General features: G+C 47.9%; 1 protein-coding gene across 6 annotated transcripts in view; it reads right to left on the bottom strand.

Annotated features, from left to right (window-relative positions):
* Fam219a (family with sequence similarity 219 member A) overlaps window positions 1-25,220 on the bottom strand; it is a 53,071-nt gene that overhangs the window by 3,025 nt on the left and 24,826 nt on the right. For 3 of the 6 annotated variants that reach the window (XM_021160083.3, XM_029476393.2, XM_021160082.3), the window contains exons 2-5: window positions 3,576-3,675; window positions 1,128-1,230; window positions 868-948; window positions 172-226 (exon numbers count right to left, since the gene is read on the bottom strand). In XM_021160083.3, coding sequence (XP_021015742.1) covers window positions 172-226; window positions 868-948; window positions 1,128-1,230; window positions 3,576-3,675 — 339 coding nt within the window. The remainder of the gene's footprint in view (window positions 1-171; window positions 227-867; window positions 949-1,127; window positions 1,231-3,575; window positions 3,676-25,220) is intronic. The other 3 variants (XM_021160085.3, XM_029476395.2, XM_021160084.3) reach the window with 1 other exon arrangement.

Below are 25,220 nucleotides of genomic sequence, written 5' to 3'. Positions count from 1 at the left end.
AACCCCGGGCTCGCTGTAATTCAGGTTAGTGATTTCTTTTTACCAAATTCTCCCAGCCCAGGCCCCGCCTAACGCGGAGCCCCTCCCCCACCCACCCCCGCCCACTGCGTGGCTGCCCGGTAAAGGTAGTCTGGCTCCCGTGGTTTGTGGAGGCAAGGGGTGGAGCCTCACCTCGGCAGAGGAGTAGCCAGAGGAAGAGTATCTGGACATGTCAAAGTCATCGTCGCTGGCCGTAAGAAGAGAGGAGAGAGAAGAATAAGTAATTCAGAGAAATTAAATAGAAAGCCCTCTGCGTCTTTGCTATACCCGCCCCCTTCCAACAGTATAATTTAAATAACCCGTGCTTAGTATGCAAATATATGTTTGCTAAGGCAGGTTTCCTAGCTCAACCTTTAAATGGAGTGGCTTCTTAAGTTCCTTCTGGAGAGAACTGCTACCACTCTTCCCGCTCGTCCTCAGGCTGTTTTAATTTTTCTCCCCCTAGGTTCAAATCACCCTGGCTGTTCAGAGTTTCCAAAAGTCTATGGCTAGCCAGATGCTACCCTGGCATAGGGTTCTTCCCTGAGAAGGGGACTGGCATCAGGCATTCCATTAGGCTGTCTAGAGATATCAGTCCATCGTGGGGCAGTAGCTGTCTCAGCACAGCAGCAAACTGTGCTTGTCCCCAGGCCTCTCTCTGCACAATCCTTTAAAACAACCACCACCACCAACACGAAGCCAAACCCACCCCATTGGGAGACTTCACCCATGGAGAGTTGGTGGCTGAAGAACACAGCCCTTGTGGCAGTGTGACAGGTGTGACCTGTTACAAGCCATCCGCACTCGCACAGCATCATGTGTCTAGCTGCCCCCAGACCCCATACACACCTGTCTGTGTCAAGAGCTACCAGTGGCTTCTCATCAGGGCTCTGGTCCAGCGAGGAGTAGCCTTTATTAGGGACGACCAGCCTGGGTAAAGAATGAGGAGTTGGAGTGCCAACCGCCAGCCAGAGCATATAAACAGGACATTAGGTCTTCCCCGTCACTGTCATCTCCCCCATTCCCCTGAGGAGGGAGAGGGTGGAGACCAGCAATGGTAGGTGAGGAATGGACTGGTGAGGTCCCAGTGGGGCAGAGAGGACACCTACCTCGTCCGGGCCATGACGTTGTTCTTCTTGGGTTGCTGGTTGACAGGGCTGCCCATGCTGCCGTTCTTCAGGGAACCCTTCCGGGCCAGCTCCCTTTGCTTCTCTGCAGAGAACATGGGAAAGAAGCTGTGTCCTGCCCAGTGGCTGCCAGGCCCTGCTGCTTGGGGTGGCCTGGTCTGGGCCTTTCCTGCAGACGCGTACTTCTGTAGTGATCCCACGGACCGCCAGGCACCTGACGCTCTGTGGACATGCATAACTGAGGTGGACAGACAGCCGAAAAGAGGAGGCTGACCCTACCCTGTGGGAACCACAGTTACTATGTCAGGCAGTCCGCCCATGCTTGATGTCAAGGAATGGCTAGAGAGGAAGAGATGAACACAGAAGGCTGGAGCAGTCAGAGAGGCCTTCCCTGAGGAAAGTATGTACAAAAGCAACCCAAGAGGACATAGCTGCGGGCGTGAATGGAACGGAGGGAGATGAGGTAATAAAGAGGTGAACTTGGGAAAGGAGCCATTCATCAGTTAATTATTCACTCAACAAACACTAGAATCGCAATTATGCATCAAGTACTATACCACAGGGATGGAAAGCTCCCAGTAGTTATAAACTCACAGCACGCACAGAGACCCCATCTCAAGAAACAAAAGAAAGCAACCAAACCCCTCAGAGTGCGAAGGCCTTGGCCATGGGGCTGAGGCATTTTGGGATTAATGGGGACGGAAAAGGAGCTACTAAGGGTTTCCTTAGCAGGAGGGGCAGAAAGGGGCCTTGGGCAGGATTGGGCAGGAGGCTGAGGAGCCCAGTCTGCAGTCTTTCCAGGGGCTCAGAGCCCCTGCACTTGTGGGGCTGGACATCTGCTGACTTACTACGTGGTACGTGCGACTCTGGGGAGCTGACTGGAAGGAGGCTCAGCCACATTCTTACTAATGTCAAGTAAAGCCATGATGAAGGAGAAAGGCTTGTTCTGTGGCAGAAACATGGTGGCAGGTGTGGGTGTGTGATTTCTTAGTGTAAGGGTGGGAAGAGCCATTACAGCACCTGTGAGTCACTTGAAAATGATCTCTGATTTCCAAGTCTTTGAAGCTCTGTTTCCTACCCTCTGACCTCTCTGCCTCTATTTTAGTTTTCCAGGCTCTCTTCAGCAGACAGCAACTGCCATTACCATATCAAGCCTCTAGGGGGTGCACTTTGCCTTACATTTCTTGGTGATTTTCTTTATCTTAAGTGAGACAAGTTGTGAATGTCCATGAGTTTTGGTGGCAATTCTACGGTGAAGGAAATAAAAATGCTATTTTAACAGCATGCTAACTTTGTTTGAAATCATGAAAACAAACAGAGACAATAAGCTGACAAGGCTCAGACTATGGACTACTATGCAACCATTTAAAAGAATGAAGCCATTCTCTGTAGGACATCATCCAGGGGAGGGAGCAAGGCTCACAAAATGTGCACAATGTAATGTCGCTCTTGTGCTCAAGTACAAAATGAAGCTACAGAAACCTGGAATGGTTGCCTGTGGAGAGAGTACAGAACTTATATGCATTTAAAATACTTTTATTGTTGCATTAAAACAACAATAAACAAAAGTGGCTGTACTTTGAATAGAATGTCCTAGAAAGACAAGCAGGTCCATCAAGAGAGCTGCTGTTGTGTTTAGAAAATCAACCAGGGGGCTGCCTGGGTGTGCTCTAGAAGGAGAACCGCAAGACCTGTTTTATTTTTTTGAATTCCCTAAAGGCACAGGCTCTGTGGGAAAGAATCCTGATAGCTCGCTATGCAGGGGAGCCTGCTAAGAGATAAGAGGCTCCATCTTAGCTGAGGAATGAGGTTTTTGGTGGGCAGATAGAGTCTGAGTTCTGAGAAGAGCTAAGGACAGTGACGACTGTATCTGACTGTCAACTGTCTTGTGTGTGGCATGTTATAATTTCTCTTCAGGAAATCAACTCTTTGGTGGGAGTCTGCTATTGTCTTCAGCAGCCTTGGATCTGTGAGATTTTGGCCCATGAAGGGAGAGGGGAGGTGCTCAGCAGCGGGTGGGGTCAGAACTGGAGTCGCTGGAGCTCTGGGTAGCTGCGGGGGGGTCAGGTGATCTCACAGCAGTCAGTGGACATGGGACCCACCCTAAGACAAGGATAATGCAATACTTGGAAAAGAAATGGGTTCTGGGGTTCTAATGAAGGGACAGTCTCCCTGGACAGAAGTCACCCTGGCCCTGAATCTGTCCCTCAAACATAGCAGCAGCTGCCCTATCTTTGGAGGCAGGTTCCTTTTGGCTGGCCCTTTCCAGTGCTGTCCTGGGGTTCTATGCGGTGCCTGGGAGTGTGGGTGACTTACTTGGAGGTTGGGATCATCCAGCCCGAGCTACTTCAACTGTAGCACCTTGCTGTCAACCCAATCCAAGAGCACCTTCTTCACTCCCCACATCTCCCTCATCCCCGACACACTCACCCAGCTTCACTTGGAGCGGGGATGGTTTGTAATTCATGGCTACTGACTCACCCTCCCGGGCGTCACAGTCTCGGTCTGAGATAGAGGCTGCGGCTGGATCCTGTTGGGGAGAAAGCAGAGAAGACCGGGAAGCATTAGCATGTGACTCCAGGGGTTGCTCTGAACCCTGAAGCAAACCTTCTCATCTGCCCTCTGGGTTTCTGGGAGCATTTACTCTAGCAGCAGGCCAGTCAGCATTCAGGGAGGGAGAGGAAGAGTCTACTATGCGCCGTAGAAGAGAGGAGATGATGTCCTACTCCCGACCAACAAGAGTCCCAAGTAAGCTAGGCTGCTCCAGAAAGCCTTGCCTGAAACCCACAGGGCTTCCTCTACAAAGGCTGTTTCAGAGAGAGTCTGTCAAGTTCCTCTGAGCTTACAGGTGGATCGAGGTCAGAGCAGGTACTCCAGAGAGCCCTTCTTTCTCTGTTTCATCTTTGCAGGGTGTAGACGACCAACTGGCCAATCTAAGCAAGGACTCAAGACTAAAAAGAAGGGGAAAAAAGTCAAGTGAGAACTTCTGAAGTTCCCAGATGAGCTCTAAGCAGCGTCTCCCAGTGGATGGGAATGGTGCCAGAGAAGACGGACCTGACAAACCAGCAGACCACGTGGTTTTGTGCTGCATCACATGAAAGCAGGACACGTGATGCAGGTGACAGGGAGGACAGGCAGGCTTTCATTCTATGTGTGCAACCTTTGCACTCTCCCCTGCGCTAGCTCTCAAAGCCTCCAGCTCTGGGCCAGACCCCGTGCTTCCCAGAGTCCTTAGCTAGCCCTGCTATCTCTCCAAAATGCCCTCGATGTCCGAGATCCAGGGCCCCTGTCTATGCCATCCGTGACAAGCACCTCCTTTTTTATGGGGGGACAAAAGATTTTATTCAGGTTACGCACCACTCGCATCTACATTTGAAACTGGTTTACAATCACTTCTCTATTATAGGCAGGCACATGAGTTTAGTTGCAATCCTTTTTCTGGCATAAACAAAGATATTTTCAATATTTTTCATAATTGTCAGATTCACAATTATAAAGGGAGCTAAAGATGAGCTTTTCTTAGAATGAAAAACTCTTATTTTCAATGTTTTTATACTCAGGCCAGCAGATTTGGTTAGTAGCTAAGTTCTTGCAGAAGACCTAGGTTCGATTCCTAATACCTACAGGGAAGTTCAGAACCTGCGGACCCAAAGCCATCTGATGTCGGTGGCCCCAGGCACACATGTGGTGCATATGCATGCATACAGGCAGAATACACGTACAAGTAAAAGAAAATTTGAAAGGTTTTTATTCTCAAATTTCATACAGAGTATTTTGATCCTATTCATCCCTACTCCTCTCCTAACTCCTCCCAGGTCCTCCCTTTCCTCCCCTAACTCTTCCCAGGTCCTCCCTTTCCTCCCCTAACTCCTCCCAGGTCCTCCCTTTCCTCCCCTAACTCCTCCCCTAACTCCTCCCAGGTCCTCCCTTTCCTCCCCTAACTCCTCCCAGGTCCTCCCCTAACTCCTCCCCTAACTCCTCCCAGGTCCTCCCTTTCCTCCCCACACCCTCAACTTTCTGTCCCTTTTCCTCTCTCTCTCTTTCTCTGTCTCTTTCTTTTTTTTTTTTAACTTTTTTTTTCTTTTAAAAAATAAAAAACTAACCCAAGAATTCAGTTTGTGCTAATCTTATACTTCTGGGTATGGTACTGTCCACTGGAGTGTGACCCACAAGTAGGCACAGTTTTAAAGAAAACTGACTCTCCCCATCCCAGAAGCTATGAATCGCCCATAACCCCTCAGTGAGGGACGCAGGACCATGAGACCCTCTCCCCTCAAGCTAGAATTGTGACTGACTTGATCAACATAGGTCTTTTGCAGGTAAGCACAGCTGTGTGAGTTTGTGAGTCCAGAGGACACATTTTGGTCTGGTCTTTCCTGACCCAAAGGACTCCAAAGAACCCAAGGACACAGGAGTCTTTAGAATCCTATCTTCCTCACGGTCTCCGGGCATTGTGGGTAGTGATGAAGGGGCTCCATGGTGGCTGGCTGGTCCCTGAAACTCATTTTCTGCACTCTGACTGTGAGTTTCTGAGTTAAATACCATGATGACCAGTGCAATAGAGGTCCTGCCGTCTTTAGCTGGGGACTTCAGAGTGGCCAATCTAAGGTATGAAGACTGCAGAGGACCCTGGTCCTTGAAGATACAGAAAGCAGACAGACAGGCAGATAGGATGCTCCAGAGCTGGCCCGCAGTATCAGGTCCAGGGATCTGTGTAGCTCCTGCTGACCCATTTAAAGTGAAGTAAGGCCTAGAGAAGTGGCTCAGTGACTAAAGTGCTTGCTGTGCATGAGGATCCCAGAGTTCAAATCACCAGAGCTCAGATCAGGGCAGGAGCACTGAGTGTCTGTAATCCCCAAGTGTCTCTGGAGTGAGGTGGAGGCCGAAACACGGGACTCTGCAGCAGCTCACAGCCTAGCTAGCTTGGTCTATGCAGTGGTGAACAACGAGAAGCAGTCGGCTGCCAAGACTGACACTGTTCCAAGTCGTCCTCTGACCATCTCTCACAAGTGTGCTCACATGAACGAGGATGTACACACATCATACACACGAAGGCAAAATCGAAACGAGGCGGCCGGCATAAGCTGCTTTACCGTTCTGCTTGTTACCATGGTGAGAAGGAAGCAGCCAGGAGGTTTAGGAGGGAAATTCTGACCCTGTCTGTCCCTGGGTGGACTGGGCTGCCATAGTGACTTTCAAATTCCTAAGGGAAGAACCTGGGCCTACCACTCTGCCTCTGTCTCCGCCCCTTAGCCACGGGTAAGGTGAGAAGGGCACCCTGTGTGGCAGTGGGGTAGATAGCAGTGTCTGCGTCTCGGATCACTTCCCAATCTTCATCCTCCCGTGCTCTGCACAGCTCCTTGGCGGGCTCCTTTCAAATCACACACTGGAAAAGCAGGCCGCCAGTGGCCTAAACTAAGCCGAGGCCCAAGTGACCTCTCAGTTGCTACCCACGGGGGGACGGAAACCCGGTGGCTGGACCACAGGGTGAGCTCCCGAGGGATTTTCAAATGGAAAGTCCTGCAGGCATGCAGGCAGCACCACACCGGAAAGGATCTGGCGCCGCGTCTGGGCTCCTCATCCACATTCGTTTCTGTGATTGTCAAGCAGGGCACAAAGCACCTCCGTTTGGGACTGGCTTCCTCAGGACGCCGTGCTCCCGTGCTCCCGTGCTCCATCTTCTGCATCTGACCACTCCTGTCTCTGTCTACATCTCTTTGTCTCCTCAGACTCTTCCCGCTCCATTTTCTCCTTAAAGAAAGCTGAGGCTTCCTGCCTGGATAGTTTAGATTCAGTGTTTTCTTTGACTGAGGTATTCTATTTCTTCTACCTTGTCTTCAGCCTGAGATTTTCTCTTCCACGCCTTGCACTGTTTGATGAGGCTTTCTCTGAGGTTTTTATTGGGTTTTCTATTGTTCTTTCCCAGGTTTTCTGTCTGGGTTTTCTTTATGATTCTCTTTGCATATTCAGGTCTTAAGCGGTTCTACTCATTTCCTTCTACTGTTTGTGTTGTCACTTCTTTAAGGGATTTGTTCATACCCAGTTTATACTGATGACTCCTAAATTGTGGCCTTTTAATTAACAAGCCTGTTCCTCGGCCCTCTCTACTCTACTTTCCACTAGAGTGTTTGGTCTCATTGTCTTTTCTCTGAGGTTGGTTTTAGGTAACACACATCCCTGGGAGCTAAGCCAGTGTCCCGGCGCAGACAGGTGCGTGGGTTTCTTCTCTGAGGTTGGAGGTGTCAGTGGTAACATGTGAAGCAGAAAACTCAGGAAGGACAGAACCTGGGATGAGGACTGGGAGCTATTGAGCAATGCTGGTCACTGATCCATTACAGCTCTCAAGCCCTACTGGCAGGTCCTGGTGGTATTTGATCCTGAGTGAAACCATAGGATCAAAGCCCTCGGCTGAGAGGCTCCACGCCAAACTTGCCCATTCAGCGACTCCTCCGTCACTGTCCATGGCAGAAGGCTATTTAAGCGGCAACTACAAAGGTCTCTGGCCCAGTGCCATCAACACTGTGGACTTCCTGAGTGCCTTCTCTGAGGAATGCAGGCAGTGCACCATGGCCATTGTGTAGAGATTAAATGTAAAATATTCATGAACAAAAGTAGCAGAGAGGGTTGAGGCAGAAGGAAGCGTCTGGCTCCAAGAATCAGAGAGGATTTAAAATGCCCCCCAAGGACTTCCAACAGGCGTTAGCTAGATCCGGGAACTAGAGTGGGGATTAACAAGATTATTAATAAACACTCAGCAGAGACAGACCTTGAAATACATCTCTAACAGCAATCCATGTCTCTACAACCATTCAAACAAATCCTCCAAAGGCTGTAGAGAAGATTAATAGCTTGGGCTATCGGCTGATAGCCAGCACAACATCAACGCATCCAGAGGAAAGTCAAAGAGACAGAAGCAAAGAGCCATCCTTTGCTGGTCTGCAAGTTTTGATCACCTGTTGTCCCTGAACCCTGTGCTTTGGGTGGGGCTGGAATGTAAGTGTATGTGTAGGAATAGCAGTTACAGGGTCCTGGGTCCCTTCAATCAAAGAAATCCACTGCTATTTCAATCCCTACATTAGCCTTTCTGTAAAATTCTGGTTAGTAAAAGGGTTTTGTTAATTATAAAAAAGACTACTAAATACATTCCTGGCGGATGGCTCAGTAGGAAAAGGTGCTGTCAACCAAGCCTGACAACCCCTGGAACCCACATGGTGGAAGGAGAGAAACAACCCCAGCAGGCTGTTCTCTGACCTCCACATGTGCACCGGGGCCCCTCCCCACCCCTCACAAACAAATCAGTATAATAAAAATGAAATGTTAAGAAGTCACTGATGTAATCCACTCTAGTCTTGTAAAACACTTTAGGGAAATGTCAGAAAACTATGGTCATGAGGTCCTGGGCACTTATCTATGCACGTGTGTGTGAGGGCGCACCCACCTATGCCTGTGTGTGCAGAGAGGCAGAAGGGTCCACATTGAGATGCTGTTTCTATTGCTTTCTCACTGAACTTGGAGCTTTGTAATTAGGCAGGCCAGGCTGGCCAGGAAGATCTGCCCGACTCTACCCCCTTGTCCCCCCCCCACCCCGGGCACTGCAGTTACAAGTGCTCACTGCAGTGACGAGCTTCTACATGGGTGCTGGGAATCTGACCTCAGGTACACAGGCCTGCACAGCAAACATTTGGCTCGTGAACCTTCTCCTCATCCTCCACCAATTTTCTTTAAATAAAGAAAACTAAATACACACCACAGAATCATTGACATATTAAACTCTTGGCTGAAAATAAATGAATAAGGAAAACAGTGTTGTTTCAAGAAAAGGACACAGGTGTCAATAGCGTTCTTTGAGAGGCATCCAGAAATGCTGTGGGCTGCTGTAGCTGGAGATAATAAAATGTTCACAGTAGAATGCAAGAATGGTGTACAACAGATTACCAACATCCTTATTTTACTTGTATTTCAATTCTTTCACAATAAAACAAAAATGTGTTTTTCATAAAACAATAAAAAAGAAAACTGACAGTCAGGTGTGGTGGTGCACGTCTTTAATCACAGCACTCGGGAGGCAGAGGCAGGCGAATTTCTGAGTTTGAAGCCAACCTGGTCTACAGAGAGTTCCAGGACAGCCATGGCTACACAGAGAAACCCTGCCTCTAAAAACAAACAAACAAACAAAAACAAACAAACAAAAAACAAAAAGATCAGGCAGCCTAGTTTACAGAGAGTTCCAGGAGAAGCCAGGGCTGTCCCAGAAAAACAAAGAAAAGAAAAGAAAGGGAGGGAGGGAGGGAAAAAAACCTCGTACTGGGAGAGGGTTCAGTAGTTAAGAGCACACACTGTTTTAGAGGATCCGAGTTCAGCTGCCAGCACCCACAGCAGGCAGCTCACAACCACTGTAACAGGCCCAAAGCGTCCATGCCCTTTTCTTCCTCTGACCCACAATGAATGAACAACCAAAGGAAACCTTGGAGGAACTGATGGAACCAATGGCTTTGCTCGAAGGGAAGAATCTAAGGAAAGATTGAGACTTGGAACAGAGACAGCCCTCTGGGAGGCCCCTCCTGTTTGTTTGCCTGCATGCAAACCTCACGTTCCTATCCCTTCCCCAGGGCTGGATTAATTCTTCTGGGACAGTAAAACTCTAACCCGGGGCCCAAGAAACCAATGGTGAGTTGGACAGACTGGATGAGCAGAGTGGGCATGAAGGAGTGAACCGTCTTTAAGAACCATAGGTCTCAAGAGGGAAAGGCCTGGGAGGGCAGGGGAGAATGGATGGCAGGGGAGAATGGATGGCAGGGGAGAATGGATGGCAAAAATTAAGCACAGAAGAGACTTGTTTTGTAGTTCCTCATGCAGATCCACAAGTCTCTGAAACTCACGAGTGCCCAGTAACAGTGTGGCTGCCTCCTGAATGCTCACACTGTACCTCGCCTCCACTGGGAGAGGAAGGACGACCTCGCCTTCAGTGCTAAGCGGGAATCTGATGAGAGGTTCACCCAATCACTCCCTTCTGTCTCTGTCTGTCTCTCTCTCTCTGTTTGTTTCTCCCACCCCACTCCCCACCCTCAGGCTCAGATCCCAGATCAACCTTTTACTAGTGCTGTGATCTGGTTTCCTCAACTATAAAGCAAGATGGCTATTAATATGTATATCACAGACTCAGTGTGCCACTTACTATAGGAAATGCTGCACTTCCTCTAAAGGTGCTATCTGTATAAACTCAGTGTGCCCTGGGAGTGTCCAGCAGCCCCTGGCTGCAGCTCTGGCAGCACTCAGGTTGCTATGTGGCTTATATGTGGAGCTATCTCTGAGAAAGGTTCTCTCTCCACAGGGTTGAGGAAGGGCCTGACTAGAGGGCATTCTGTTTTCCCCCACTGTGCTATGATCTCCTTATTCATAACACGAGTTCTGGATCCAGATGTCATAGAGATAAACAGAAAATAGGCCCATCTCCAAAGAGTGTCGAATAATTATCAAGGTAAAAATGAGCCATAAAAAGTAGGAGCTGGGTGTGGTGGCCCACACCTTTAATCCCAGCACTAGGGAGGCAGAGGCTGGCTGTACTACGGAAAGAGACCCTGCCCCAGGCAGAAAGAACAAGGCAAAGGAGAATGAGGGACCTAGGAAGAGTTAGGACCTCCTGCCTGTGGCTGGTAAAGAGCACAGCAGGGCAGTTGCCATTTTGCAGGGGCAGAAGCCCAGAAGGTAGAAATAACACTGGTGGGCTCAGATCATGGCAGGAGGTGGGTCTTGATTTTGATTTTTTTCTTAGAAGATAACGAGGGAAACCAAACCTAAGCCCAGCAGTAACATGAATGCATTTGAGACAAAGGGCCTTTTATAGCAGCCTTGTGGGAGACACGTGGGGGTGAAGATAAATTGTCCAAGAAAAGACAGCAGGGACCTAAACAAAGTAGAAGCAGAAGACAATGGACAGAAGGAGAGCCAGAAGACACAAGCGTGTGACCTGACTGGAATATGTAGGGAAAATACTAATTACTCCAAGAGTACAGGGGAGGGGGGACCAGGCCAGGTCATTTGGAGGTATGTTGTGTTTTGTGGGTGTGTTGTGTTTGGGTGTATCGTTTGGGAAACAGGTGGAATTACTTGTCAGTACAATCTGAGGTTTCAGAACCTGGAAAGAAGGTGTGTGCTGGTCAAGACTGAAGCTTAGGGCGGATAATCTTCCTGGAGAGAATGAACAGAATGGAAACAATAAGAACAAGGATGAAGCCGGAAGGAACATCCAATATCAGGGGGCCCTGGGAGGAGACTGGGCTGGAGCAAGTGTCTCAAGTGCCCCAAAGAGAAGCTAGCTCCCCAAGATAGAGATGACAGCTGGAAACAAGGACATCCACCGTAGGCAGTGTCTGGACAGTGTTTTAGTTGAAGGGTGGGATAGAAATCAGATTACAAGGGATCTGGAGGAAAGAGGATATTGGGAAGTTGAGGGTAAGGAGATGCTGCATCAAGGAGCTGCACGGGGGAAGGAGGAAGGAAGAAGTGATGGCAGCCAAGGAAACATCAAAGTTATAGGATTTCTGTAGAGCAAGGGACACACAGCCAACATCCCACACTGAAAGGAAAGTGTTGGTTATCTAAAGAGAATGTATGGGGCATAGTGAGGACTCAGAGTGCACTGAGCCAGAGCTTAGACTGTAGGACAGAGGGTCTTTTCAGATGGGCCAGGAAGGTCAGTGGGGCATACATTCCAAAGACCTTGTCAGGGAAGGGAAGGAGGCAAGCACTAAGGAATTGGAGAGGAGGGAGGATGCTGGTTGGCTGGCCAGAGCGGACGTGGAGGATCACAGGGTGGCACAGGCTGACACTTCACCTTTCCTTGGTGTGTTTGGCCACAGGGAGGAAAGGTGCTCTCCGAGGTCCTGAACAGGGCTGCTTGTGTTTTGTGAACTGGTGTGGTTGGTTCCAGTGGAGAAACCACTCAATTTTAGTTTCCCCACAGGAGAACATAACCACTGTCTTCATTTTCAAGCAGAAATTCTCAGGAAGAGGAAAACTGGGATGGACTTCGAATGACAGATGACGTGAGACGCACACAGCAACCACATTGTACCTTTCTCTACAGAGCACAAAATGAATTTTCCTCCAGTTTTAGAGGGCACAGAGAAGAAGCTTGGGAATGCTAATGGCTTCTTCTGGAATAGACTCATATATCCTTGGGTGAAGTCAGGAAGGAAGAGAGACAGAATATCAGGATTCTTGGATCAGCAACGATCATGTTGATGGTAGAAAATCAGGGAGCCTTGGCTCAGGCCACTCTCTGACAGGGAGGTATAATACTGATGGGGGCAGCAAGCACTGTCCTTATTACAATTTGTCCAGAAAGCAGCTCAATAACTGCCTCTGACTTTAATACTCTTGTTTAGGTCTCCACCTGTCCACCCAGAGAACTCTTGGCAGTAGGTAGAATTAGAAATAGTAAGATATATTTAGGAAAGAGAGCTAGCAAAACCACCTTAAGTTCACCAAGTGCCCACCACTGGGGAGAAACTTTATATCCTGTTTTTGTGCCCTATATTCCCCCCCCCCAACCCTCCACCCAGAGGTAAGCAAATGGCTGGGACTTCTATCCTTTTGGGACATAGGAAGGTCTTTAGGGAATCCTATCTATAGGGAAAGACAAAGGCTTTTCATGGGGCAGGGTCTCTAAAGAACTGGAAGGGAATCAGGAAAACATAAAGAAGATAATCTCCAATGTCAGGGACACTTGCAGAAAAACAGGAAGCCCAAGTCTGGGGTGAGGGCAGAGACTCCCTGGCTCAGGTAGGCTTCTCTGCATAGCCCACATCTCCAGTCTCCTGAGGTTTTCCTCTATAAAACACTCAATTCAAACAAAATCAACACATTGTCTACATTGTCCAGTTCTGGGCTACATGCTAGTGTAAGAATGCAGAAGAAAGAACTCATCACACCACACATGTGCAGAGCACTTGGGGGTAAAGGCACGCATACGCATGCACGCATACACACGCACGCATGTGTGCATGTTCATGCACCAAGGATTCTCATGTTAGATCTGAGGTCTAGGAACTCAAGTTGGTCATGTAAGAGGGTGTGTGTGTGTGTTTGAGATAGGGTCTCCAACGTAGCCCTGGCTGTCCTAGAACTTGCTGTATAGACCATGCTGGTCTTAAACTCACAGATGATGATGTCCTCTTGCCTCTGCCTCCTGAGTACTGGGATTAAAGGTGTGTATCACATGCCCAGCCGTTTTTTTTTTTTTTTTTTTTTTTTTTTTTTTTTTTTTTGGAGACAGATTCTTGCTAGATAGGTCTGACTGGCTTGGTATTGCTATGTATCCTAGCCTGGCCTCAAATACTAAATAATCCTTTTGTTTCAGCCTTCTAAGAACTGAGACTACAGGCATGTGCTACTATGCTGTCTCTTTCTTTCTTTGTTTCTTTCTTTCTTTGTTTTTTTTTTTTTTTCTCTCCTGAGATAGGGTTTCTCTGTGTAGCCTTGGCTGTCCTAGAACTCAGTCTGTAGACCAGGCTGGCCTTGAACCCAGAAATCCACCTGCCTCTGCCTCCTGAGTGCTGGGATTAAAGGGGTGTGCCACCACCGCCCAGCCCACTGTCTCTTTCAACTGCCTAGTTCACTGCCAATCTTGGTATCTTAAATCACACTTTGTGTGCTCATGTGTGCATATGCCCAGATCAAAAGTTAGTTTGCAGGAGTCAATTCTTACAACCACTGTATGGGTCCCAGAAATTAAACTCAGGGCATCCAGCTTGGTTGCAAGTGACCTTTGCAGTATTTACAGTATCCGCCATTTGAAGAACAAAATGGAGGAGAGTGCTGCTGCCCTCAAGCCTAATGCGTCTGTAGCTATGGCAACTCCAATGCAGTTTCCTCTTATAAAGCAGTTCATGCGCATGAAATGCTTCCTCTCCAGCTCGCTCCTTCCTTCCTTCCTTCCTTCCTTCCTTCCTTCCTTCCTTCCTTCCTTCCTTCCTCCCTCCCTCCCTCCCTCCCTCCCTCCCTCCCTCTCTCTCTCTCTCTCCCTCCCTCTCTCTCTTTCTTTCATGTGTATGGTCTGCATGCAAGTCTGTGCACCACGTTTGTGCCTGAAGCCCACAGAGGCCAGAAGGGGACACCCAGTTCCCTAGTTACAGACAGTTGTTGAGTCACCATGTGAGTGCTGGAAATCAAACCCAGGTCTTCTGGAAGAGGAGCCAGCGCGTTTAACCACTGAGGCATCTCTCTGGCCCTAACATTCAGTTTTTAAAATGACCTTTATTTCACCAGTGTGAGACACTGTCTGTGTCCAGTCTAGTGCACTGGCTTTTGTTTATACTACAGCTGGTAGCTCTCTGGAATGTCCTCTTCTCTTCAAGCTAAACAGATGTCTCATCCTTGTGGCACGGGATGTGCTGATTCTGTGTGGCCCCAGCTCTTTGGACATATGCTTGGATCAGCTTCCCTGAGAACTGGGAAGCGGGACTGACAGAGGAGGCACTCCCTCAGTCAGGCTCTGGTTCCAGAGCCCCCTCATCCTTCAGCACTTCACTGCAAAGCTGTAGTGTTGGAATGAGGCTGTAGCTACGGTAGCACACTTAGCATGCACAGAACCCTGGGTTCAATCCCAACCCCACCGGTGGAAGGGAAGGGGAAGGAAGGCCCCAGAGGAAGTTCTAGAGTCCTGACAGATCAGTCTCTTGTTTTAGGTAAGCTAACTTTAGGTGAATTTTTGTTCCTATAACCAAAAAGCACAAACTACTACACATGTACAGCACATTTAAAGGGAAACATGGGTGAGCTGGATGTCTTAGTGATCAAGCGTGTTTGCCGTTCTGCAGAGTTTGGTCTCTAGTACCCACACCTATTGGTGACTCACTAATGCCTGTAACTCCAGCTCCTGGGGATTCAACACCCTCTTCTAGCCTTCACAGACACATGGATGCACATCCATGCCCACACACATACACATTTAAAAAAAAACTAAAAAGAAAAGCATGTGGCATTGTCTATTCTGATTGCTGTCGTTTCTATTGTTTTATTGAGACATGATCTTGATGGAGAGGGCACAGGTTAGCACTAGACGTGGGCCTTCTACCTCAGTTTCTGGCAGCACTACTGTGTCAGGCCTATTCCACATATTATTTTATTTAGACAGGGTCTCACTGTTTAGTTTAGACTAGCCCAGGCTGGCCTCAAACCCAGAATCCTCCTGTGTCTACCTACAGCATGCTGGGATTATTGGCACCTGCTACCATATTTGGCCTGTTCTGTAACTTTTTTTATCAGTTAGTATCTAGGTGGCTATTGAGCTGGTTCCATGAGTGAGGTTCTTGCTGTGCAAGTATGAGGGCCTGAGGTTGGAACCCCAATACCCACATGAAAAGCAAGGCATGAGGGGCACATGCCTGTAACTCAGCACTGGGAAGGGAAGAGATGCTTTCTGCTCAGACAGTGAGCGCCAGGCTCAGTGAGGTGACCCTGCCTCAGAAATATGGTGAAGAGGGCAAGAAGACACTGCATCAAGCTCTGGCGTCCACATGCATGGCCATGTACACATGCATACATATGTGCACACATACACATACAACACACACAATTAGTTCTGGGACGTAGTTAGCTCTCCAATCTCTCCAATAGCTTGTGTAGCTATCAGTTTAGAGGCTGCATAAATATCCACAGGGAGAGGTATGATAACTTAGCAATTCTTCAGGCTGACATTCAGGATGTTTGCAATTTTTCACTGTTGCAAATGATGCCACCTTAAAATCCATTTAGAACCATTTCATAAAGTAAAATTACAAAGTCAAAAGCATGAATGTTTTTAACATTCTTGATATACATATTACAAACTGTTCTCCCAAAGGATTCTTCCAATTTAAAATGTTCCCAGTCATGAGTGAGGATATGGTTGGTTTTTTAATATTTTATTTCACACTATATACCAGGGAATTCAGGCCATCAAACCCGTCCATCATCTTCAGAGACAGCTCCAGCCCTCATTTCCTGCCTCCCTCTGGGGAATCTTCTCTAAAGAACTGAATTTCCCCTGGGGAATCACCCGCTAGACAAAATATTCCTGACTTGAGGTTATCAATGAGGTACAAAAGGAAGGACAGGTTTGCCACAGTGAGGTTTGGGGAGGCTCTAGTGATCACCAGTACTGCCTGGTAGCTGGTTATACATTTGGCATGCTCATTAGGTCCTTGCTCCTACCAGCACACCATCGGTAGTAACCATGACTTGGTAGAGCCAGGAGGCAAACCTCAACAAAGCAACTCCTTTGCTTTCGGACTTGGGCCAGGAGAACTAAGCAAAATGTCCTGGAAGTTACTGAAGCTTGTGTGGCAGTTTTTATGCTAAGATTTAAAAAATGTGTGTGTGTGTGCACGTGTGCGTGCTGCATGTGTATATGGTGTGTGAGTGCACACATGTGGAGGTCAGCAGATGACTCTGGAACTGGTTCTCTTCACCTTTCTGTGGATTCTGAGGATCACACTGGGTCACGGGGCTCATCCCACAAGCACCTTTACCCACTGAGCCATCCTACCTACCACGCTCTTCCTTTTCCTTCCTTTCTTTAAAAAAATTTTTTTTTTATGTGCAGCTCGGAGTGGTGGTGCACAACTTTAATCCTAGCACTCGGGAGGCAGAGGTAGGTGATCTCTGTTTGAGGCTAGCCTGGTCTACATAAATGAGTCTAGGATGACCAGGGCTCTGTTATACAGAGAAACCCTGACTTGGGGAGAGAAGCAAAAGGAAAAAGAATTTTTTGTGTATGGGTATTTTGCCTGCGTGTGTCTGCATTCCATGAGTGTCTGGAGCCAAGGGAGGCCAGAAGAGGGCAGCATATCTCCTGGAACAAGAGTAACAGATGGTTGTGAGCCACCACATGGGGGCTGGGACTCAAACCCTGAACCTCTGGAGGAGCAGGCAGTGCTCTTACCTACCGAGCCACCTCTCTAGTCCCGTTCTTCTTTTCTTCCTTTTTTTGAAACAGGGTCCCATGTAGCCCATGCTGGCCTCACACTCACTGCACAGCTAAGAATGACCTTGAACTTCTGATACTCTTGCCTTCACCTACCAAGTGCTACAGTTACAGTCATTGCTACCATGTTCAGGTCTTTTACATGTTTTTCAAAATACATTTTTAGAAATAGCTATGGGGCGGATACTCAAATGCAAAGTCTGGGGCCAGGGGGCTTATTTCTATTTATTTGTGTGTGTGCTGTCAATGCATAAATGTATGTATGTAATGTATCAACATCAGATGTTACCTCCCACCTTACACACTGAGGGAGGGTCTTTGGCTGAATCCACAGCTCATCAACTTAGCTAGCTTTGGCAGCCAGTTTTTGCTAGGTGTTCCTTGTTTCCACCTCCCAAGTGGTGACGTTACAGACCTACCTGCCCTTCATGTGGGTGCTGGTGATGCACACTCTGGATCTCATGCTTGTGGAGCAAGCACCTTACCAGCTGAGCCATCCCCTCAGTCAGCCAGTGTATTTCAAGAGTTAGAATCCCATTCTTCAAAGTTAGGCTGTGTGTCTTCTACATTGATTGTTCTTTGGCCTCTGCTAAAGGGTCTCCCCAGGCTCAAGGTGGACTGTAGCCTATCCAGACTTACCCATCACTCTCTGACTGAATAGCTCAGGGGCACAATCCCATGTCCAGGGCATTGACAGGAAGGGACTATGAAGAAATACAGCGTGTGTGGTTCCTCAGCTTGTGTACAGTTAACCAGAGCTCAGCGGATACCTCTGCCCCTGGCCTTGCTCTTCTATACAGTCCCACCTCACAATGCAGCCCAAACCCCTCTTCTCCTAGGCCAGCAACATAAGCATTTCCAAGTTATCTGGGGATCGGTGAGGGGCACAGAGCCTGACTCAGTAACTGCAGGCTGCAGCCTGGGGGACGAGTCTCATCCCGGATTCCAGGTGGCGGCCATGTTAGGACAGCGACCGTGCTTGAATGGCAGGGTTAGCTCAGGCCTTCCATACATACATTATCCCCAGACAGTCTTAGGAAAATTCCTGTGTCGTAGTCCTATACGGCTACATCCTTAGTGATAAGAGGGGACAGTTATTTACAAAGCACACACAGGGAGGGACAACTGAAGTGGGAGTGGGGAGGCAGCTCTTTACATGTTCTAGCCAGGCCGTGCACAGAGCTGTTCAGAGCACTTTCTCCCAGGCACGGCTTTTCTAGACGTCAATGCCCTGCTTAGTTACTATTACTTTATGGCCACTGTATGGCCACTGTATGGCCACTGTATGGCCACTGTATGGCCACTGTATGGCCACTGTATGGCCACTGTATGGCCACTGTATGGCCACTGTATGGCCACTGTATGGCCACTGTATGGCCATTGTATGGCCACTGTACTAGCTCAGTTAATCCTCCCCTGAACCAAGCAAGGCCTACCAATTCTTATCTTAAAAGTCAAGAACTGGCCGGGCGTGGTGGCGCACGCCTTTAATCCCAGCACTCGGGAGGCAGAGGCAGGCGGATTTCTGAGTTCGAGGCCAGCCTGGGCTACAGAGTGAGTTCCAGGACAGCCACAATTACACAGAGAAACCCTGTCTCAAAAAGCCAAAAAATTGCAAACTTTATATGCCCCAATATAGGGGAATGCCAAGGCCAAAAGAATGGGAATGGGTGGGTAGGGAAGTGGGGGGCGCTATGGGGGACTTTTGGGATAGCATTGGAAATGTAATTGAGGAAAATATGTAATAAAAATATTAAAAATTAAAAAAAAAAGAAAAAAGAAAAAGTCAAGAACTGGATTGTATAGAGTGCTCACAGTCATACCTTGAAGGTAATTTGAACCTAATTTATTCATTTTTCATACCTCAGTCCTTGCCTCCAGAGAAATCAGATAAGATTACAAGATTAATGCCATGGTAGAACTTACAGGGCAGTGGAACTTGTCTTCCAAAGTCACCTGGAAGGGTGGCAACAAGACTAATCAGGTCTTTTATGCTCAATGCACACTTGAAGCCCTTCTTTAGAAGACAGCATTGATGCTTTTAAACTTCCTGCTGAATAAATTCTCTATAGGTACAAAATGTTGTCACTACCAAAGTGGTTAATAGCTCAAGATGTGGGGGAGGAGGGTGAGAGGGAGAGGGGACAGAAAGCAGGAACAGGGAATGGGAGGGATGAGGTGGGAGAGGAAAACAAGGCAGCACAAGGTGAGGGTGGACAGGATGAGAGGAGCTTGGAGGTACCCTTGGCCCACTGTCAGGCTGACCCGGAAGAGTGCTGAGAGGGACTAGTGAGGATGGTTGAGCCGGAGGCAGACAGACTAGAGAAGGGGCATCCATCGGAAGAGACACATGACAAGGGATGCACACAGGTTAAGAAAGGCTGGAGAGGAAGCTGCAGATGGATGGCTGACAGACATGAGGATGAGGGTGAAGAACTGTGCAAGGATAATCAGTTTCCCTGCTGACTTGGGAGATGTAAGAGAATTACAATGCCATTGGATAAGAAAAAGAAACAGGGGTCACTGTTGATGCCTCTATGCAGGAGGGTGTGCTTGTTTAGATGCTTGAAGGAATAGAGAGGAAAAAACAAAAGCCCCTGAAGAACATCACCATACAAGGGATGGAGAAAAGAAGGTCTGGAGCCAGGGTGACAGGCAGGGACCAGGGGAGGGTGGCGACAAGGATGTCTGCTGGGTTTTAAGAAGAATAAAGGCAGACAGAGACAACAGAATCCTGGAATGGCCATGGTGGCTTTTCCCACATGACAGGAGAGGAGGGTCAGTTACTTGAAGACGTCCAGAGAGAGAAATGACGACATACCATTCCCACACTTGCTGGCGTTTTCACAAAAGCTTTATTTTTGATAATTATGGAACTGATCCCTGTGAGGACCGAGGCTTCCCATAGAGGGAAGCCCTCCAGGAGGCAAGTTAAACCATGGCAGGTCTGCTGCTTCTTACACAGTGTGGCTACAGGCAAGGGAGGCTGAGTGGGCTCTGGCCCAGCTACAGGTGAGAGCAAGCAGCAAGCAGTGTGGGAATTGGTCTCAATTCTGGATATACCAGAGTCTCCTGATAGCTTTGGGCTATGCTCCCCAGCCCATAGCAAAAAGCAGCCAGCAGTGGCCTTGAACTTCTAATTCTTGGGACAGGGGGCCGGGACAGACTTCAGGAATAGCCTGGGAATCCAGGACAGACACAGAAACAGTAACTTAATTTTCCCAAAACCTGGAACACCTGTTCCAGCCAGATAGCGGCTCAGGCTGGGAATCCATGCTCTAGTGTGTGGTGCTCATAATTTCTTACAACCAAGAAACAAAGGTGGAACTGATCACACCTTTATTAACGTGTCTTTAGGGGCAGTGATGGAGTCAGTGAGCAGCATCCCCCACCATGGCCAGAGACGCTGAGAACACACAGGTAAAGCTAGGCATGCAGCTTGGTTTCACCCTCTCACCTCTTCCTCTGGACACAGACTCCTTGAGTGAGTGGGAGGGCCCTGGGGTGAGAGAAGTCAGGCTTGAGGGACAGCAGAGGACTGGCAACCTCCGTGAAGTGGAATTTTTCCCAAAACCTTGACTTCGGAGAGCAAATGCATTTGGAGAAATAATCATGTTTTGCACATGAACAGCTTGTATTTGCTATTTATAAAAATTGGCCTGTAAATGCTTCCCGAGCTGAATGGATGTATTATGACATTTGATGCATTTGAAATAACTCAATAATGGGAAGACTTTCTGCTATGAGAGGAATGCTTGTTCTGTAGAACTGAATCTTGGTTACAATTAGGAAGGGAACTCAAAAAGTTACTATGTCCCCTGGCAGAGAAACACTACTTTCTCTCTGTCCACTCTACAACTTTCTGCCAGTGAGAACTCTGGTTATGAGACCTTCACAGCGGGGCTTCAAGGAAGCACAGAATATTTATTTCCAGGAGTACTTTGGCTTTAAAACACACATATATAATTGTGTATTGTGATACTCTGTACCTGGAATCCCAGCATTGGAGAGGAGGATAACAGCCTATGCTACAGAGTGAGACCCTGTCTCAAAAAGACCACAAACACGGGCTGGAGAGATTTCTCAGAGGTTAAAGCACTGGGTGGGTTTTGTTTTTGTTGTTGTTTCTTTTAAACAGAGGACCTGGGTTTGATTCCCAGCACCCACATGGTGACTCAGAGCTGTTTGATGTCATTTTCTGGCCTTCATGGGTACTGCATTCACTTGGTACAGACACACATATAGGCAAAACGCCTATATACATAACATTTTAAAAAATTACATCTTTAAAAAATTTTTTAAAGGATATTAGAAGCCTTTCTTGTGCATGTTATGGTGTCTACTCTTTCCGTACCCTCTCCATCTGAACCCCAGCAAACCCTTTTGAGCACAGTTACTGGGCTTTTGTGTGATTCAGTGTTTTGGAGAGCAGTTCTCAGCTTCTTGTTCCATTTAGGTGTGTTAACTTCTTTCAGGGGCTGGAGAGATGGCTCAGTGGTTAAGAGCACTGACTGTTCTTCTGAAGGTCCTGAGTTCAAATCCCAGCAACTACATGGTGGCTCACAACCATCCATAATGAGATCTGATGCCCTCTTCTGGAGTGTCTGAAGACAGCTACAGTGTACTTAGATATAATAATAAATAAATCTTAAAAAAAAAAGATAGCTTCTTTCTTTACAGACAGAAGAAATGATAATTGATGGGGAGGAGCCCCTGATCCTGATCCTGTTCCTGCCTACAGTAGACTGGGAGTGCTCCTGATTCTGAGAGCTTTGCATCCTCATCCCTATCTGGCCCAGTTCCAGCCAGCTGCAAATTGTGTGGATTGAGCTGCTCTGACACACTGATGCTATCAGCCTCTCGGTGCCTGGAGCACACAGATAGGAACAGGCCACGGCGGCGCCGTCTCACCGTATGCAGTAATGTAATTTAGTTTCTGAAATGCAAGTATAAAATCTTGAAAGCTGATGGTTTTTTCAATCCTCCTCAGGAGGGGGTGGGCGTGGCATGGAGTTCCCAGAGGAGCCATCTAAATTGCAAAATGGCTTCTGTTGTGTATTAATAAACAGTTCAAAGGATGGAAACACATGCAGAGAGGATTTGCTGGGAAAGTAAGTGCATGTCTTCCTTCCTTCTCTCCTTCCTCCCTCAGAGCTGTGCTGCTCTGGAGGCCCACTCCACTTGCCGGCTTCCCAAGTGAAGGATAGGGTGCTCTGCCACCGTCTGCTGTGCTAGCTACCAACAGAACAGGCACTCAGCTGCCCCAGGATCACCATGGCGGTCTGAGTGGGTCTCAACTCACCTCTCTTAGTGAGGGAATCGCTCAGACAGGGCTGAGGACTACAGAGCAATGCTCACTTTCCTTTCTGGCTCCCAGCTTCATCCTGTCCCACCCTTCTCTGGCTTTGTGTCACTAGCCTTATCCTCAGAGAGGCACCATGGCTGCTCCTACCACACATCCCTCTTCTGGTTACATCTTTCTCATCCTCAGGCCTCCACCGATAGATTACCTCTAAGGAGAAGTTTCCCATGAAAGCCAGGCTAGGTTAGACATTTCTCTAATACACATTCGCAATTCCCTTCCTCCTCAGTTTTATCATGTACTTAACAAATTTTATTAAGTGATTATTTGTATAATTGTTTGTTTGATAGATGTTCTTGAAGGTGAGGACAGTGTCTTTCTCCACGGAGTTGTCCCAGTTTCTAAAACTGAGAATTATGGGCTATAATCTGAGGGCACACAAACAATGCAGGGTAGGGCGAGGGTCTATTTGAGAGAGAGGTGGGAAAGACTGGCGGCCTACCACACTGTGCCTTGACTAGTGGTGTCCTAGACTCATGTTGCAACTGTGTATCCTTTCAGGGCCTTTCTTTTAGCTAAGAGCTGAAGAACTGCCTTTCAGGGATTTAAGTTGGAAAACAGTCACAGCAGGAGTCCCCAAACACTGGCTCAATCTGGAGGTTTGGCACAGTTAAACACTTCTCAGGAGGGGCTGAAGAGATGGCTTAGTAGTTAAGACCTGGGTTCAATTCCCAGCACCCACATGGCAGCTCACAACCGTCTGCTACCCCAGAACCTGGGGTCTGATGCTCTTTTCTAGCTTCCTCGGTGTACAGATATACATGCAGACACACATTCATACTCATAAAATTAAAAACCCTTCTAAGGTCTATGGCCAAGGCAGCCATTCACCTCAGGTCTGCTTCTCATGGTGACCAGCCACCAACTGAACAGACAGAGACTTCTCTGTGCTTAAGGTCCAGGCTCAGCTATTTCTTTACAATGTTTTACTTTCAAAATCTAACACTTATGGCTCTTTTTTGCTTGTTTGCTTGAGACAGGTTTTCATGTAGCCCAGGCTAGCCTCCTAATCCTCCTGCCTCTACCTTCCAAGTGCTAAGATTACAGATTATGCTGCCATACCTGGCTTAATTCTCAGTTCTTGTTGAATTTTAGAGGAGTGGACAGCCAGCTTGAAATCAAAGCCACCGAAAACCCTTGGAGACAAACAGGTGGGCTACTTTGATCTGTCTGTTCAAGGTGATTTTGGACAACCCAGGATTACAATTATACTTATCAGTTAGGCAATGAACTCACTCAGGCAGGGGACCCCCTTGGGAGTTCATCATTAGGACAGGGAGGCTATGTAAAAAAATTCAAGAAACTTCCAAAAACATTAAACATCCTTTGGCTGTAGATTCCAGTCGTCCTGTGAGCAGCACCAACTGAGGGTCCAGACAGGTGTCTTTACCCTTTGCGTGCCCACACCTGCTTTGCAGAGGCCCCAGGGCAGAGAGCAAATGAGTTGTCCCAGGTCAGAGTCAGATGGCAGCCTTGGGATTAAACTTCACTGGCTTTTCTTTCCAGCCAGCTGCTCCCTCCGTTGAGTCCTACGCTGTGCTTTCTAAATGCTCAGGGTTGTATTCAATTTAGTAAGGCTTGTGGTCACATAATCACAGCTCCTAAATAAAACAATGGGTACAGAGCATCCACCAGGAGGAAGGAAAACACAGGGGCACCTTTGCCCCCAAACAGACTGAGAGCGAGCTGCGGCTGAGGATAGAATTGTTCTACTTGAACAAAACCCAATACAAACAAATCTCTTGGGATCAGGCAAAGTCCACAGCTGCTCTTGTTTCTTCTCTATAAATGCTTGTTGAAAGAGCCCGTGCTTAGTCTCAAGGTAAGAGCGTCTTGGAAAATGGAATGTGCTGTTTCCAAAAGCAAGATGGGCTAGGCTGACAGCCCAGGTCCAGGGTCATTGAACTTCAACAACTTTTCTTCTTCCTCTTCCTCCTCCTCCTCCTTCTTTCTTCTTCTTTTTTCAATTAGTCAGTTACTACATTGCCAGTAGCTCCATCTTCAGGAGTGCTACCTAACAACACTTCAAACTGGGTGGCAGCAACCTTAGTTATTGCAGCCCAGACTCATCAGGTCCACTCATGTCTCAGTAGATGACAAATGTTCTTTCCCTACCCTTCCTGCCTCACTGTGTCTGGTTGGTGCTAAAATAGTGAACCAGCCTATGTATGTTTGGCTGTTGGGTGGAGTATACTATTTCAATAACTAGGGCAATTTCTTTGACTGGTACATTCGTTGAGGTATAAGGCAGGCAGTGACCATGGGGTATGACAGATCCCTCAGTAAAGGATCCAGGAACCTGAGACTGTCAAAGAAAACAAGATCTCAGGAGGAGGATCACTGCACAAAGTCAGAGGAATGGCCCCTGAGCATTTCTGCTTGGCTTCAATCCAGGTAGTTTATGTTCTTACCTCATTTGCTAGCCATGGGGGAGACCTGGAGGCAGAAGAGGAGCTTTCTACTAGAAAATTCAACCCCTGTAAATGGTTGGACTCTTCTACCCTTTCACACCCTCTACTTCCCCCAGTATCACGGGAAGAATGAGCGGGGATCCTTTCCCCTGCCAGTGCTCAACCAAAGTCCCAGCCATGGGCTCGGGGCCACACACATGGCTAGGGTGGGGTGGCAGTAGAGCTGCTTCCAGACTCACCAGTGCTTTCTGCTTCTACTAGACAAGCTCCTCTCCTTTATGTCAGTGCCTGTCCCCTAAAAGCACAGACTCAAAGAAATGTGTTCTCATCACCAG

The sequence above is a fragment of the Mus caroli genome, unplaced genomic scaffold, assembly GCF_978045245.1.
Source record: "Mus caroli unplaced genomic scaffold, Mus_caroli_1 scaffold_6, whole genome shotgun sequence".
Lineage (NCBI taxonomy): Eukaryota > Metazoa > Chordata > Mammalia > Rodentia > Muridae > Mus > Mus caroli.
Note: the sequence above shows the minus strand (reverse complement) of the source record. Positions and strands in the feature narration are given on the sequence as shown.